General features: G+C 40.7%; 1 protein-coding gene across 6 annotated transcripts in view; it reads right to left on the reverse strand.

The window, feature by feature from the left end:
- Positions 1-3,832: 3,832 nt before the first annotated feature.
- LOC110528794 (polymeric immunoglobulin receptor-like) overlaps positions 3,833-18,585 on the reverse strand; it is a 49,103-nt gene continuing 34,350 nt past the window's right edge. The window contains exons 3-9 of one of the 6 annotated variants that reach the window (XM_036984807.1): positions 6,994-7,326; positions 6,466-6,532; positions 5,289-5,377; positions 5,095-5,135; positions 4,671-4,736; positions 4,357-4,428; positions 3,833-4,163 (exon numbers count right to left, since the gene is read on the reverse strand). In XM_036984807.1, the coding sequence (XP_036840702.1) occupies positions 4,062-4,163; positions 4,357-4,428; positions 4,671-4,736; positions 5,095-5,135; positions 5,289-5,377; positions 6,466-6,532; positions 6,994-7,326 (770 nt within the window). In that variant the 3' untranslated portion in view covers positions 3,833-4,061. Of the gene's footprint in view, positions 4,164-4,356; positions 4,429-4,670; positions 4,740-5,094; positions 5,136-5,288; positions 5,378-6,465; positions 6,602-6,993; positions 7,327-18,585 lie in introns of all 6 variants that reach the window. The other 5 variants (XM_036984798.1, XM_036984785.1, XM_036984777.1 and 2 more) reach the window with 5 other exon arrangements.

The raw sequence follows: 18,585 nt of genomic DNA on the forward strand, positions 1-18,585 counted from the left end.
AACGATGGTGCACAGGAGGAACAGCCGTGCATTACCAACTTTCACCAGGTAGAAGAATGTGTTCCAATCTGTAGAAGAATACAATTATTTTGTCATGTCATTATGAAAATTGCAGTCAGACAGAGACAGGTGTCCAGGGGGCACTTCCTGTATTTAACAAGAGGTAACATCATCTAACATCTGTACTGTCCTTCTTCAGAATACTTCTTGCATATCTATTTATTTCTTAACCAATCAACATCTTAGTTTTCACATGTGTCAAAAGTTGCTGTAATGTCATCCAAAGGCCTCCCTTAGGCAAGTCACAGGACACGCGCAAAGATATTGAACCATGGTGAAGTGGTAAATGTTTCAGCAAGAACATTTAAGGAAGGTGTTTCATTTTGCATACACTCTATAGCTGAAAATGAAAAATACAGATTTCTTTGTAATTTGGGCAATTAAACGTATTATTGTTAACCCAGACACTTGTCTCTGCTCTGATCAGCCTTTCTAGTCAGGTGATCCACACCCTTACAGTATAACCAACTGTTTGGAAGGCTATTAACTCTAGGATAGGGGGACAGTCGCGTCTCACTTGGCCAAAAGCCAGGGAAAATGCAGAGCGGCAAAGTCAAATAAAATTATATAAAAATCAAACTTTCATTAAATCACACATGTAAGATACTAAATTAAAGCTACACTCGTTGTGAGTCCAGCCAACATGTCCAATTTTAAAAAGGCTTTTCGGCGAAAGCATAAGATGCTACTATCTGATGATAGCACAACAGTAAACAAAGAGAGTAGCATATTTCAACCCTGCAGACGCTACACAAAACGCAGAAATAAAATATAAATCATGCCTTACCTTTGACGAGCTTCTTTTGTTGGCACTCCAATATGTCCCATAAACACCACAAATGGTCATTTTGTTCAAATAATTCCATCCAGGGTAGCCTAGTGGTTAGAGTGTTGGACTAGTAGCCGGAAGGTTGCAAGTTCAAATCCCCGAGCTGACAAGGTACAAATCTGTCGTTCTGCCCCTGAACAGGCTTTTTCAAGGCTGTCATTGAAAATAAGAACTTGTACTTAACTGACTTGCCTAGTTGAATAAAGGAAAAATAAATGTATCCAAAATGTCAATTTATTTGGCGTGTTTGATCCAGAAAAAAAAACAGCTTCCAATTTGCGCAAAGTCACTACAAAATATCTCAAAAGTTACCTGTAAACTTTGCCAAAACATTTCAAAATACTTTTGTAATACAACTTTAGGTATTTTTAAACGTTAATAATCGATCAAATTGAAGACGGGTCTATCTATCTGTTTTCAATAGAGGACGAGAGGAAACTAACGCTACTTTTCTAGTCTTGCCCAACTCTCAACAGTGTTACCCTATTCCAATATGACCGTACTTCTACATTGCACAAAGGAATAACCTCAACCAAATTCCAAAGACTGGTGACATCCAGTGGAAGCGGTAAGAACTGCAAACAAGTGCCTAATAAATATCGTTTCCCCATGAGAAGTCATTGAACAGACAGTGACCTCAAAAATAAATAATTCTGAATGGTTAGTCCTTGGGGTTTTGCCTGCTACATAAGTTGTGTTATACTCACAGACATGATTCAAACAGTTTTAGATACTTCAGTGTTTTCTATCCAAATCTACTAATAATATGCATATCTTATATTCTTGGCATGAGTAGCAGGAAGTTGAAATTGGGCACGCTATTTATCCAAAAGTGAAAATGCTGCCCCCTATCCCAAAGAGATTTTAAAGTTATGTGATATGCAGCACACTGAATACTGACCTCTGGTTCTTCTCTTGTTGCATCTCGTCAGTTCCCCAGCATGTAGAGGTCTATAATTATTATCATAGGTACACTTCAACTGTGAGAGACGGAATCTTAACCTCTCTAGGGTATGTGGGACGCTAGCGTTCCATTTGGCCAACATCCTGTGAGGTTGCAGAGCGCCAAATTCAAATCCAGAAATGCTCATTATAAAAATTCAGAAAACAAAACATATTTTACATAGGTTTAAAGATGAACTTCTTGTTAAACCAACAACAGTGACATATTTATAAAATGCTTTTCGGCGAAAGCATACCTTGCCCAGAACATACCTAGCCCAGAACATAGCCCAGTTGACAAATTATTACAAACAGTTACCAGCCAAGCAGAAGCGTTACAAAACTCAGAAATAGAGATAAAATGTATCCTTTACCTTTGATGATCTTCATATGGTGGCAATCAGAAGACATTCATTTACTCAATAAATGTTGCTTTTGTTCGATGAAGTCTCTTTATATCCAAAAACCTCAATTTTGTTAGCGCGTTTTCATTAGTAATCCACAGGCTTAAACTCAGTCAAAACAATCTGACAAAAAAATCTAAATTGTTTCTGTAAAGTTCATAGAAACATGTCAAACGATGTTTATATTCATTCCTCAGGTTGTTTTTTAGCCTAAATGATCTATATAATTTCAACCGGACAATAACGTTGTCAATATAAAAGGTAAACAAGAAATGCACATGCGCCTGAAAAAACTCTGCGTCACATTTGGGTCCACTCGTTCAGACTGGTCTTACTCCCTCATTTATAAGAATACAAGCCTGAAACGATTTCTAAAGACTGTTGACATCTAGTGGAGTCCTAAGTCAATGGATACTGTAATGGCATTGAATAGAAAACTACAAAACCCAAAAAAACTACTTTCTGAATGGATTTTTCTCAGGTTTTCACCTGCTAAATCAGTTATGTTATACTCACAGACACTATTTTAACAGTTTTGGACACTTTAGAGTGTTTTCTATCCAAATCTACCAGTTATATGCATATCATATATTTTGGGCCTGAGTAGCAGGCCGTTTAATTTGGGCATGCTTTTCATCCAAAATTCCGAATGCTGCCCCCTACCCTAGAGAGGTTAAAAATCATACAATGTCATTTTCTAGATTTTTGTTTTAGATTCCATCTCTCACAGTTGAAGTGTATCTATGATAAAATTGTTGTAGTTGGGGATGGGAATTTCAGAATTTTTGGTGGTCTTCCTAAGTCAGGATTCAAACACAGCTAGGACATCATGGTTGGCGGTGTGCTAAAGCAGTGAATAAAACAAACTTAGGGAGGAGGCTTCTGATGTTAACATGCATAAAACCAAAGCTTTTACGGTTACAGAAGATAACAAATGATAACGCCTGGGGAATAGGAGTGGAACTGGGGGCTCCAGGGCCTGGGTTAACCTCTACATCACCAGAGGAACAAAGGAGGAGTAGGATAAGGGTACAGCTAACGGCGATAAGAACTGGTCGTCTAGTGGGTTGGGGACCGAGAATAAAAGGAGCAGATTTCTGGACATGGTAGAATAGATTCAAGGCGTAATGTACAGACAAGGGTATGGTAGGATGTGAGTAAAGTGGAGGTAAACCTATGCGTTGATGAGAGAGGTTTCAGGTCAATTAGGTACATGCAGGACCTGAGTTCGAGGCTGGGGCCGACAGGTAAACAAAATGAGGTACCATGTTATTGAAGCAGTCTAGGGGGCATCAGCTGTGTAGCCGAGTGATCATAGGGTCAAAAGAGCAGCAATAGGTGAGTCAGGGTGCTGCTCGGTAGTCGGGACAAAGGCGTTAGCTAACAGTAGCCACTCGTTTGCAGCTAGCTAGCGGCAATGATCTGGAGTAATGATTCGGTGTAATAATCCAGAGCGGCAGGAATCCAGTGATATTTGTTTTTGTGATATTTGCTTTTGTTTGGGTCCTAATGCCCCCCTCAGCATTTAGCAACAATTGCATTTAATGGGCTAGTTTTGACACAAGGCTCTTATTCTATATTTATATAAAGAATGAAAAATAAATATATTTATTTGATATCCTTTATTGAAAAACACATGTACAGTTAAATGTCAACATGGGCACAGTTTATTACAAGTACAAGACGTTCAGTCTATAAAATATGCAGATTAACAAGAGAGAACAATAAAGTAATGAGGACAAAGGGTTGGGGCAGGTGACAAATAAAACAACTTTATATGTTACTCAATCTGGAGACTTTTGTTCTGATGCCCTAGTTCACTGAGATCATCCAGTATTTCCCCCAACATCTCGTCTGGTTCTTTGCGACCTACTGTATCTCTGGTGTTGGGCCACTGTGCTGTAGACCACATCATCTGGTTCTGCTGCCTGTAAAAGAGGAGGAAAATAAACACACACACACACACACACACGCGTGCGAATAACTTAGTCAAATCATCAACACAGTAGAGCAGCTTTTTATGTATGTGCCAATTCAAGTTCTGCTTTTCTGCTTTTCAAGACAGAAAACGTTTTCAATATGACTAGCTGTGGTTATGTGTTTATTTAGTTTAATGTTTACCCTTTGTGCTGTCCTGTGCTGCATAGGAATCACAGTGCTGTACAAGTCACCATGTCTCTCAGGGTTTAGGTCCTATGTGGTGGAGGAGAGAGAGCAACATGATCACATGAACTCAGTGAGAGACAGACAATGTTAACTTTCACTTTGAGTTGGGTTGGTGTGGGTTGGGTTGAGTTTGAGGTGGGTTAAGTTGGTTTGCAGAGGGTTTAGGTTGGGTTGGAGGGGGTTGGGTTGAGTTTGAGGTGGGTTAAGTTGGGTTGCAGAGGGTTTAGGTTGGGTCAAAGGGGGGTTGGGGCAAAAGGGTTAAGTTTAACCTGTTTTGCTGTTCCTCTGATGTAACTCACAGTACTGTAGGTAATGTCCTTCTCAGGGTCAGCAGGCTGCTGAAGGCATGAAACACAAACCGTGTTAACATTTAACAGTTTTACAGTACGCCATAGAAGGATGTTGTACCTCATGCATAGTGACATGAATTAGAAAATGTTTTGATTGAATAACACAAAATGTGTTATTGTTCAAGTGTCAGTAGTTGTGGTGAATGATTTGAGGAAGTCTGTTCTGGTCAATGATGTACACTTAGTGCAGGACTAAATAAAACTCTTTATTTTTAATACTACACATAAGCGATCGGGTTGATTTAAAATGCTTGTTATGACTAACTACTTACCAAAGAGAGCCCTATAATATCAAGGAGAGAAAGGAACAGATGTGTGAGAAGATAACATGATCATAGCTTACTACTGAGGTGTTTGCTGGTTGGTCCTTTGCCTTCTTGTCCTCTGAAATAAACAAAAGAGGATGTTGGTACTAATGAACTCTGATGTCAAACCTTTCATTTGTAGAAGCAACAACCCTTCTGTATTTATAATATTCTGCAAATGACATTAGTCATAAACATGACAATTTTTTACATAATTTTAACAATTACTTACTATGTTTTCTCAACATCTTCAATGTGACCAAGGTAACAGCTATCAACACCACCAACAGGCTCAGAGGAATGAACAGGACTTCCAGCAAACTGGAATATAAAATACAATCAAATTGAATATATAGATAACCACAGGCATGGTGGTAAATGCTTAAGCAAGAACATTTAAGGAAGATGTTTCATTTTGTATACATTTTTCTTTATCTAAAAATGAAACAGACAGATAGTTTTGTAATGTGGGGAACTACAGTAATTATTGTTAACCCAGACACTGGTCTCTGATTTGATCAGCCTTGCTAGTCACAGGTGTCTCCACCAAGGTTATTATAGTTTTGTGTTTTGATAGATATTTTTTTTATTTCTATTGGTTTTAATATTTTTTATTTGAAATTCAGTTTAGTTTCAGGAAGTTTTACTATTTACTATTTTTATTTAGTTTAATGTTGATAAAAACATTCATATTTCGTTTTTTCTATTATTTAGTTTCATTTGTAGCTTTAGTGTTAGGGACTAAATGTAGCCAATGCATGGGAGGTTAGGAGACATTTATGTATAGTGTTGTGGTTTTTGGGGATGTCACTTTTCTTGCAACTGTGGGGCAGTAATGCACAAGGTGATGGGGCAGGTCATAGGTTAGATTGGATTTAAAGGTAGACTCAGCGAGATGACGTAGCTGCACAAAGTAAACAGTAGTAGCGTGTCAATAGCCACAACAACCAGGTATGTTGAAGTGCGAGGCTAAACTTCTCTGTTTGTTGACAAATGCAACAATTTAGTGGGGGAACGCGGCCGATATCTGCGTTGCTGCTGGTGGCAACAACATCTCGCTGAGTATACCTTTAAATGAAAGTCAGTCTCAATGTGACCTGTCAGATTCAGAAGCTATAAAACAACATTGAAAATACAGTTACATTTTCAGTTACAAAACAAAAACTGAACATAATCATAATGGTTTCTATTATATTTTAGTTCGCTTTGGAGTCAAAGAAAATAGTTTCAGCATAGAATACATTTTTCAAACAGGTGTGTTTATTATTTTATTTCAGAAAATCACTAAATAGTTTCTTCATTATTCATTTGTATTTACTATAATAACCTTATCCCCAACACCCTTACACTATCACCAACTATTTGGATGACTGTAAAAGTGAGGGAAATAGTGAAGAATGAATACTGACCTCTGGGGCTTCTCATCTGTGTTCTCGTTAGTTACAACATTGTCCCTGTTTGTAACAGAAGGGGAAACTGTGGGCGGAGAAGTGTTAGACTCAGCACTGGTTAGTGACGCTTGGTGAGTGGATGGAGCTTGTGTTGCTGTGAGAGGCAGAAATGATTAAGTAGCTTCAATAAACTGACTGTTGTATCATTAACATTGATATTATTAAAACCAGGCCATTGTGATGTTGATTGAAACTAATCACTATCATCCTTCTTATCTAATATGTGACATGCATTAAAATCCAATTCTTAGAAATTTCAGTATTAATGTCAAATATAAGTGGTCGATATGATGAAAAGTTGAATAAACAATGTTCATTTTCTTAATGATAATTAACATGAATGACCGGATAAACTCAAGAGAATGTGTTGTCCAGAGATTTCCACTTTGTTTCAGAAAAGGTATTTCAATGTTCCTTAATCTCTAACAGTACTGGATGAATAAAAAGAGAATCAGACTTGGTTATATGGGATTGCTCTGTACTTACTTGTGGTGCTCTGTGTTGTGGTTGATTGATTGACAGTGATATGAACAGGCATCTGTAGTTTTCCCTTTTCGCACCAGTACCAGCCAGTGTTCTTCATCATCAATCCACTCATAGTCACCATTAAGACATAACCGTTGGTGGTTTCTCTATGCTCCTGCACTAACTTCACAAATGTTCCATCTAAAGCTCCAGAAAGTCCCACAACCACACAAGGGCCTCCCATCTTGCACCACTTCCCACTGCTTCCTTGTGAACTATAGTAACAGAGCACAGTGACACTCCCTCCTACAACTCCAGTCATCTGTTGTTGGTCCACATAGAGTTCTGGAGTACCTGAACACAATGATAGAGGCTGTGATTGGATGAGTCTGACAAAGAATACACCAATATATATATTGGCTACTACCTAGCCACTACCTAGTAAGTTGAAACACTGGTTCAGTCACTGATAGTATGTACAATAGATGTCAACTAGAGCATACAGTGTGTTTGATGATGAAACAGCAACTTGTGATTCTATCAAACACATAGTCTGTTTTGACCCAGGAGGTGCACATAGATGTTTGTAATCTGCCAGAATAATATCCTCTATGGATTTAATTTGGTGAAAATATGTATGACTGCTTTGTAGAGGGAATAGTAACACACTCATCAACGGAACAATTATGGTTCATTACTTTATGAGATATTACTGAGCACTACTGTTAATTCTGCTTTGATGGACACAGCAGTGTTTGGATCTCACCTGGAGGAACAGATATCTGCAATCTAGCCCCATCATCTGCCTTGCTATTCCTCTCCACAATACACCAGTAATAATCAGAATCACTAGGACTAAGAAATCAAATCAAATCAAATCAAATCAAATCAAATCAAATCAAATAAATCAAATCAAATCAAATCAAATCAAATTTTATTTGTCACATACACATGGTTAGCAGATGTTAATGCGAGTGTAGCGAAATGCTTGTGCTTCTAGTTCCGACAATGCAGTAATAACAAGTAATCTAACTAACAATTCCAAAACTACTGTCTTGTACACAGTGTAAGGGGATAAAGAATATGTACATAAGGATATATGAATGAGTGATGGTACAGAGCAGTATAGGCAAGATACAGTAGATGGTATCGGGTACAGTATGTACAAATGAGATGAGTATGTAAACAAAGTGGCATAGTATAGTATAAAGTGGCTAGTGATACATGTATTACATAAGGATACCGTCGATGATATAGAGTACAGTATATACGTATGCATATGAGATGAATAATGTAGGGTAAGTAACATTTATATAAGGTAGCATTGTTTAAAGTGGCTAGTGATATATTTACATCATTTCCCATCAATTCCCATTATTAAAGTGGCTGGAGTTGAGTCAGTGTCAGTGTGTTGGCAGCAGCCACTCAGTGTTAGTGGTGGCTGTTTAACAGTCTGATGGCCTTGAGATAGAAGCTGTTTTTCAGTCTCTCGGTCCCAGCTTTGATGCACCTGTACTGACCTCGCCTTCTGGATGATAGCGGGGTGAACAGGCAGTGGCTCGGGTGGTTGATGTCCTTGATGATCTTTATGGCCTTCCTGTGACATCGGGTGGTGTAGGTGTCCTGGAGGGCAGGTAGTTTGCCCCCGGTGATGCGTTGTGCAGACCTCACTACCCTCTGGAGAGCCTTACGGTTGAGGGCGGTGCAGTTGCCATACCAGGCGGTGATACAGCCCGCCAGGATGCTCTCGATTGTGCATCTGTAGAAGTTTGTGAGTGCTTTTGGTGACAAGCCGAATTTCTTCAGCCTCCTGAGGTTGAAGAGGCGCTGCTGCGCCTTCTTCACGATGCTGTCTGTGTGAGTGGACCAATTCAGTTTGTCTGTGATGTGTATGCCGAGGAACTTAAAACTTGCTACCCTCTCCACTACTGTTCCATCGATGTGGATAGGTTGTCATGGACTTGGACTTGTCATGGACTTGTCATGGTCACAGTGAAGACTCGCTGGTTGATGTCATCAGAGATTGAGGTCTTTCCGCTGGTCTTTTGATGGTCAGTGCTTACTACAGTAGAGCAACCTAACCAATAATGTTCCCTACACCAGTATTTGGCATCGTTTCTATATCTCTGATTATAGAGACATGGGATGGTGATGGAGCCTCCCCTCTTTACAGACACATGACTCACTGTGGACACACTCTGTGCATCTGTAGACACAACAACAGAGAACACATTTAAATATTTACATTGTATCACGCTGCTCAAAGGTCCCATCAGATGATCAACCAAACAATTTGACAGACAGTGGGGCAAAAAAGTATTTAGTCAGCCACCATTTGTGCAAGTTTTCCCACTTGAAAAGATGAGAGAGGCCTGTAATTTTCATCATAGGTACACGTCAACTATGACAGACAAAATGAGAAGAAAAATCCAGAAAATCACATTGTAGGATTTTTTATGAATGTATTTGCAAATTATGGTGGAAAATAAGTATTTGGTCACCTACAAACAAGCAAGATTTCTGGCTCTCACAGACCTGTAACTTCTTTTTTAAGAGACTCCTCTGTCCTCCACTCGTTACCTGTATTAATGGCACCTGTTTGAACTTGTTATCAGTATAAAAGACACCTGTCCACAACCTCAAAAAGTCACACTCTAAACTCCACTATGGCCAAGACCAAAGAGATGTCAAAGGACACCAGAAACAAAATTGTAGACCTGCACCAGGCTGGGAAGACTGAATCTGCAATTTGTAAGCAGCTTGGTTTGAAGAAATCAACTGTGGGAGCAATTATTAGGAAATGGAAGACATACAAGACCACTGATAATCTCCCTCGATCTGGGGCTCCACGCAAGATCTCACCCCGTGGGGTCAAAATGATCACAAGAACAGTGAGCAACAATCCCAGAACCACACGGGGGGACCTAGTGAATGACGTGCAGAGAGCTGGGACCAAAGTAACAAAGCCTACCACCAGTAACCCACTACGCCGCCAGGGAGTCAAATCCTGCAGTGCCAGACGTGTCCCCCTGCTTAAGCCAGTACATGTCCAGGCCCATCTGATGTTTGCTAGAGAGCATTTGGATTATCCAGAAGAAGATTGGGAGAATGTCATATGGTCAGATGAAACCAAAATATAACTTTTTCATAAAAACTCAACTCGTTGTGTTTGGAGGACAAAGAATGCTGAGTTGCATCCAAAGAACATGATACCTACTGTGAAGCATGGGAGTGGAAACATCATGCTTTGGGGCTGTTTTTCTGCAAAGGGACCAGGACGACTGATCCGTGTAAAGGAAAGAATGAATGGGGCCATGTATCGTGAGATTTTGAGTGAAAACCTCCTTCCATCAGCAAGGGCATTGAAGATGAAACATGGCTGGGTCTTTCAGCATGACAATGATCCCAAACACACAGCCCGGGCAACAAAGGAGAGGCTTCGTAAGAGGCATTTCAAGGTCCTGGAGTGGCCTAGCCAGTCTCCAGATCTCAACCCTATAGAAAATCTTTGGAGGGAGTTGAAAGTCCGTGTTGCCCAGCAACAGCCCCAAAACATCACTGCTCTAGAGGAGATCTGCATGGAGGAATGGGCCAAAATACCAGCAACAGTGTGTGAAAACCTTGTGAAGGATTACAGAAAACGTTTGACCTCTGTCATTGCCAACAAAGGGTATATAACAAAGTATTGAGATAAACTTTTGTTATTGACCAAATACTTATTTTCCACCATAATTTGCAAATAAATTCATAAAAAACCCTACAATGTGATTATCTGAATTTTCTTTTCTCCTTTTGTCTGTCATAGTTGAAGTGTACCTATGATGAAAATTATAGGCATCTCTCATCTTTTTAAGTGGGAGAACTTGCACAATTGGTGGCTGACTAAATACTTTTTTTGCCCCACTGTAATTCTTGAAGTTGTGACTTTTGTTAAAACATTTGGCAAACTCTGGTTGTAACACCACGTGTTTGTGACAACAGACAGTAATTGATACATGTAAGTGCTGATGTTGTCATGCCAAAGTCCAGCTATGAGTACAGAGGCAGCAATTAAAGTAGCTTTGACATGGAAATTACTACACCCCTAAACTATGGAGACAATCTATGGTTTCAATTAACATTTCTGTTTAATACATTTGTATATAGTAAAACATTTGACTGAAATGTTCTTGATATCTACTGTAGTACATTGAATCCCACAAAAATGTTTGTGCAAAATAAGTTACAAGCACATTTGTTAAAATTGACATTGATAATAATATGTTAGTTCTCTTTTACTTGAAGTCTTACTTAAATGTGTTTCGCAACAATTAGAAATGTAGAACTGTTGAAAGGTATAACTGTTTCACAAGATAAATCATTAAAAACGGCACCTATCAACCACTGCCACCCTAATACTGAAATCCATAATGTGACCACAATGTCTATGGGCAAAGTAGACAGAACATTACAAGGGTTATGACTTTCAGCATGTATTCAGTCTCAGTGTCTGACTTGAAGGAACTAAGCCTAATAATATCAAACAACAAAATGTCTTCCCTCACTTACCTGAGAGTCCGGTGAGGAAGAAAAGGATGCGCAGGACAAGGAGGAGATGTGGAGCCATGAGTGGATGAGAGAGAACGACTCTGGTAGTATTTATGTTTGTACGGGCAAACTGCTGTGTCAGTGACCAAGGCACCCAGGCAACTGACAACTTCCTTATCCACATAGACATCACTTCTTCAACTTTCTTGTTTTAAAGACATAATGCAACCAGTGCCCTGTGCAAGACCTTGTGTGTTCACTGATGTTGAACAGTTGAAAACCTGACCAAAGCTGAAATGGTCAAAATATTGTAAAAAGTCTGCTAATACATACAGCATGCTTGTTTATATGATGATTATTTGTAGTTTATTCCCCATCCTCAATACACTGATAATCTAATGTATTAAACTCCTGAGTCCTGTGTTGGTCTGTTCCTGAGCTACGAATGCAGCCTTCACTGGTGTTACTGCTAAGAAGAACCTGTCAATATTACTGATCCATATTCTCACAGATCTTTATTAATGGTGTATGTCATATTGCTTGATTCAACCCATTACATCCTTGAAATAGCCATCAAATGAGTTACAATGGTACAGATATATGTCAAATGTAATTTATGTATATGTAAAAAAAATTTAAAAAAAATATCTGTACCATTGTGGTGCATTTTCTGTCCTCAGGAAAAATCGGTGTCTATTTAAAGCCTTTTGGAATCCACATTTTACACTGTTTAACACTGGATCAGTCGTCCTGGTCCCTTTGCAGAAAAACAGCCCCAAAGCATGTTTCCACCCCCATGCTTCACAGTAGGTATGGTGCACAATCGTGGATTGACTTGAAAACCAAAAGAAGAATCTTAAAATGAAAATCGAAAATTCACAGGCAGCCAGTGCAGAGACTTTAAAACCTGGGTGTGCTCTCCCTCTAGGCTTGGTCAGTGCCCATGCTGCAGCATTCTGTATGTTTTGCAGTTGCCCAATGGCTGTCTTGGGTAGACCAGACACGAGAGCATTACAGTAGTAAAGCCTGCTTTTAATAAATGCACGGATGAGTCTCTCTGTATCAGCCTGAGATAGAAACATCCGCACCTTTGCAATGTTCCTCAGTTAGTAAAAAGCTACTTTGGTCAAATTCCTAATGTGTATTTCGAAATTTAGTTCGGAATCTAAAATGACACCTAAGTTTTAGACCTGGTGTTTTATCTTTATTGCTCTGAATAAAAATGTGCGGCCAGATTCTCTCTCTGTGCTTTGGCACCAATAATAAGTACCACGGTCTTGTCGTGATTTAGCTGGAGAAAGTTGTGAGAAATCCAAATATTTAATCCCTAATACAATCTAATAATTTATTTGTGGAGCTAAAATCCTCTGGTGACACAGAAACGTAAAGTTGTGTATCGCCTGCGTAGCAGTGAAAATCAATGTTGTGCTTTCTGATGACACTGCCAAGGAGTAACATACAGCGCATTCGCAAAGTATTCAGAACCCTTCACTTTTTCCACATTTTGTTACGTTACAACCTTATTCTAAAACGGATTGAATTATTTTTTTCCTCATCAATCTACACACAATATCCCATAATGAAAAAGTGAAAACAGTTTTTTTTAGCAAATGTATTATGTAAGAATTCAGACCCTTTGCTATGAGACTCGAAATTGAGCTCAGGTGCCTCCCGTTTTCATTGATCATCCTTGAGATGTTTCTACAATTGATTGGAGTTCACCTGTGGTCAATTAAATTGATTGGACATGATTTGGAAAGGCACACACCTGTCTATATAAGCTCCCACAGTTGACAGTGCATTTCAGAGTAAAAACCAAGCCATGAGGTCTAAAGAATTGTCCATAGAGCTCAGAGACAGGATTGTGTCGATAAACAGATCTGGGGAAGGTTACTAAAAATGTCTGCAGAATTGAAGATCCCCAAGAACACAGTGGCTTCCATCATTCTTAAATTGAAGAAGTTTGGAAACCACTAAGACTCTTCCTAGATCTGGCTGCCCGGCCAAACTAAGCAATCGGTGGAGAAGGGCCTTGGTCAGGGAGAAGAGTACTCTGACAGAGCTCCATGGTTCCTCTGTGGAGATGAGAGAACCTTCCAGAAGGACAACCCTCTATGCAGCACTCCACCAATCGGTACTTTATGGTAGAGTGGCCAGACGGAAGCCACTCCTGAGTAAATGGCACATGACAGCCCGCTTGGAGTTTGCCAAAAGGCACCTAAAGGACCCTGACCATGAAAATTCAAGATTCTCTGGTCTAATAAAACCAAGATGGAACTCTCTGGCCTGAATGTCAAGTGTCACGTCTGGAGGGAACCAGGCATCATACCTATGATGAAGCAAGTTGGTGGCAGCATCATGCTGTGGGGATGTTTTCAGCGGCAGGGACTGGGAGACTGGTCAGGATAAAGAGAAAGATGAACGGAGCAAAGTATAGAGAGATCCTTGATGAAAATCTCAGACTGGGGCAAAGGTTCACCTTGCAACAGGACAACAACCCTAAGCACACAGCCAGGACAACACAGGAGTGGTTTCTAGACAAGTCTCTGAATGTCCTCTGAATGTCCTAACCAGAGCCCGAACTTGAACCCAATCGAACATCTCTGGACAGACCTGAAAATAGCTGTGCAGCACCGCTCCCCATCCAACCTGGCAGACCTTGAGAGGATCTGCAGAGAATAATGGGAGAAACTCCACAAAAACAGGTTTGCCAAGCTTGTAGCGTCATACCCAAGAAGACTCAAGGCTGTAATCGCTGCTAAAAGGGCTTCAACAAAGTAATGAGTAAAATGTCAGAATACTTATGTAAATGTGATATTTATGTTTAACATTTTTAATACATTTTGTAAAATATCTAAACTGTTTAGTCATTATGGGGAATTGGTTGTAGGTTTGAAGAGGAACCATTTTTATTTCATCCATTTTAGAAAAAGTCTGTAACGTGATAAAAAGGGAATAGGTCTGAATAGTTTCAGAATGCACTATAAAATAACAAAGACATTCGTGATCTCATAACAGCAATATTCAACTGTAAATGGATTTAAATCTTTGATACAAAAGGGACAAGTAACATGCAACAGGTGGTCCATGCAACATTACTGAGCACTATTCATTCTCCATTACTGGATATGCAAGGAGTGCATCTTACCTCTAGTAACAGATAGCTGCAGTTGAACCCCTTCATCTTTCCTTCTCTTCTCCACAATACACCAGAAATAATCATCTCCAAGAGGACTTATACTCTTCAATGTCACAGTGAAGATTTGCCGGTTGATGTCATCAGAGATTGAGGTCTTACCACTGGTTTTAGGATGGTCAGTGCATATTACAATAGAGCAACAAAGCAAACTACCCTACACCACTATTTCACAGGGTTTCTACATCTCTGATCAGAGAGACATGGGATAGCGATGGAGCCTCCTTGCTTCACAGACACATGGCTCACTGTGGACGCACTCTGTGCACCTGTAGATACAACAACAACACAAATATTTTACACAAGTCACACCAGCTGATCAGCCAAATGACGTTGCAATGTAAAAAATAAAAACAATTTGGCAAAATGTGGTTTTGACAGCAGATAATGACTGAGATATCAACCGAAAGTGCTGATGTTGTCACACCCAAGTCTAGCCATGATCAGAGGCAACACTTTGACCATTAAAATCATACTTATCTTTGACATACTACACCCCAAGACTAAAAAGATCATCTCTAGTTTCAAGTAATTAATAGTGCTGTTTGAAAATAACTGATTTGAAGTTATTGGAATATGTTTTATTGAAACATACTCTGAATGGTGGTTCTGATACTGTACTACTGTAGTACAACCTTGAACATGTCAAAACATGTATCCTGCATAAAATGTTTGCATAAAATGAATCCTGCATAAACCATTTGTCATTAAACACATACAGTACCAGTCAAAAGTTTGGACACACCTACTCATTCAAGGGTTTTTCTTTATTTGCCATATTTTCTACATTGTAGAATAATAGTGAAGACATCAAAACTATGAAATAACACAATGGAATCATGTAGTAACCAAAAAAGTGTTAAACAAACCAAAATATATTTTAGATTTTAGATTATTCAAAGTAGCCACCCTTTGCCTTGATGACAATTTTGCAAACTCTTGGCATTCTCTCAACCAGCTTCATCTGGAATGCTTTTCCAACAGTTTTGAAGGAGTCCCCATATATGCTGAGCACTTGTTGGCCTCTTTTCCTTCACTCTGCTGTCCAACTCATCACAAACCATCTCAATTTGGTTGAGGTCGGGTGAGGGCAGGTCATCTGATGCAGCACTCCATCTCTCTCCTTCTTGGTCAAATAGCCCTTACACAGCCTGGAGGTGTGATAGGTAACTGTCCTCTTGAAATACAAATGATAGTCCTCCTAAGCGTAAACTGAATGGAATGGCTTATAGCTGCAGAATGCTGTGGTAGCCATGCTGGTTAAGTGTGCCTTGAATTCTAAATAAATTACAGACAGTGTCACCAGCAAAGCACCCCCGCATCATCACACCTCCTCCTCCATTCTTCACGGTGGGAACCACACATGCGGAGATCATCCATTCACCTACTCTGCATCTCAAAAAGAGACAGCAGTTGATACAACTTTGAAATTGTATTATTTCCTTGGGAAAGTAAAGCGGACATAGTACGGGAGCGTCACTATGGGCGTAGTATGAGAAAGGAAAATATGTTTAATGGAGTTACCTGTTTGGAAGGTGACATGACTAAGGCTCCAGAATTGGGGGATGGTAGGAAAAGGTGGCCGGTAAAAATGGGATGGCAATTGTATATTGGTCAGGATGCCCTATCCAAGGTGGAATGTGTCTGGTCCTGCCATATGATGGTAGACAGTCACATCCCCTGGAGAGGGTAAGGGTGAGCAAAAAGGAGATGTAACTCAGTCAGGAGGGTTTAAGGAGAAAATCAGAAATCTCTTTAGAAAACCCCCCTCTGACCCCCAGGGAAATAAACCAGGCCCTGGAGAGGGCACAAGTAGACAACAGAGCACAGGACAGAGCAGGTCACCAATATGGAAAGCAGCCACCCTGATAAAAATAATAAATATATGTTCTAACCCCCAGCCTCCCCTGTTTCCACAGGAAACATGAGACTGGGGGAATATAGGACCAAGCACTGAGAATGTAAAATCGGCTGGTGCTGGTGGGTATGTGCCCTTTCCACTATAGTCCTAGAACCATTAGCTTTATTTCTTAGGACTGGTACTAAATGTAGTACACTTACAAGAGGAACAAGCAGATAGACAAGGCTTAGAGGTGTTTCAACAAGAATGTGAATCCTCCCTAACGGTATTTAGAGCTTTTATAAGACATAAGGCATAGCAAATATCAATATCAAGATTCTGGAGTTAGAGAAAGAAATGCTTGTCCTAGGATCCAATATGCAGACCATGTGTCTAGGCCGGGCATTAGGCCCAAAGATTAACTAACTCCCGTGCATCACTTTGGATACAGCCTGAGCCCAATTGGTTACAGGGGAAATACGCTTTTCTGGTTCCATGGCCTTATGCTACAAAAGTGGAATACTAGTCAGGACACCATGCAATGTGGGGAACCGGAACTGAACGAGACAGTGACCACCAACATGACCCTGGTAAGTATAACAAGACCGAATACAAACAGTGTAGCTATACCCTCCGCAAGGCAATCAGACAAGCTAAGCGTCAGTATAGAGACAAAGTAGAATCTCAATTCAACGGCTCAGACACAAGAGGTATGTGGCAGGGTCTACAGTCAATCACGGATTACAAAAAGAAAACCAGCCCCGTCACGGACCAGGATGTCTTGCTCCCAGGCAGACTAAATAACTTTTTTGCCCGCTTTGAGGACAATACAGTGCCACTGACACGGCCCGCAACCAAAACATGCGGACTCTCCTTCACTGCAGCCGACGTGAGGAAAACTTTTAAACGTGTCAACCCTCGCAAGGCTGCAGGCCCAGACGGAATCCCCAGCCGCGCCCTCAGAGCATGCGCAGACCAGCTGGCTGGTGTGTTTACGGACATATTCAATCTATCCCTATCCCAGTCTGTTGTTCCCACATGCTTCAAGAGGGCCACCATTGTTCCTGTTCCCAAGAAAGCTAAGGTAACTGAGCTAAACGACTACCCCCCCGTAGCACTCACTTCCGTCATCATGAAGTGCTTTGAGAGACTAGTCAAGGACCATATCACCTCCACCCTACCTGACACCCTAGACCCACTCCAATTTGCTTACCGCCCAAATAGGTCCACAGACGATGCAATCTCAACCACACTGCACACTGCCCTAACCCATCTGGACAAGAGGAATATCTATGTGAGAATGCTGTTCATCGACTACAGCTCGGCATTTAACACCATAGTGCACTCCAAGCTCGTCATCAAGCTCGAGACCCTGGGTCTCGACCCCGCCCTGTGCAACTGGGTACTGGACTTCCTGACGGGCCGCCCCCAGGTGGTGAGGGTAGGCAACAACATCTCCACCCCGCTGATCCTCAACACTGGGGCCCCACAAGGGTGCGTTCTGAGCCCTCTCCTGTACTCCCTGTTCACCCACGACTGCGTGGCCACGCACGCCTCCAACTCAATCATCAAGTTTGCGGACGACACAACAGTGGTAGGCTTGATTACCAACAACGACGAGACGGCCTACAGGGAGGAGGTGAGGGCCCTCGGAGTGTGGTGTCAGGAAAATAACCTCACACTCAACGTCAACAAAACTAAGGAGATGATTGTGAAGCTGTTAGTGAGCTGTGGAAATTGGGGATCATTGGCACCACAGCCGTTAAAAGACTATGGGTTAGACGGCGTGGTCTTATCCCAGAGCACCTGGGTGTGCCTGAACTGCATAAAACCAGAGCAAGCGTATCAGATAAATAGGCAAGATAGAATAGGCAATAGAAATAGTTACCCAGGGGTAATCACCAGCTACGGACCAGGGAGACAAGTACTGGGGAGAGAGAATGTAGCCACAGTATGGCTCAGGGGAGACCCGGCAAAACAAATAGTGTATCAAGCCGATGACGATTGGCCAGTACATAAGGCCAGTTTTAGATACGGACCTCTAGGGTTT

Source organism: Oncorhynchus mykiss, chromosome 1 (assembly GCF_013265735.2).
Source record: "Oncorhynchus mykiss isolate Arlee chromosome 1, USDA_OmykA_1.1, whole genome shotgun sequence".
Classification (NCBI taxonomy): Eukaryota; Metazoa; Chordata; class Actinopteri; order Salmoniformes; family Salmonidae; genus Oncorhynchus; species Oncorhynchus mykiss.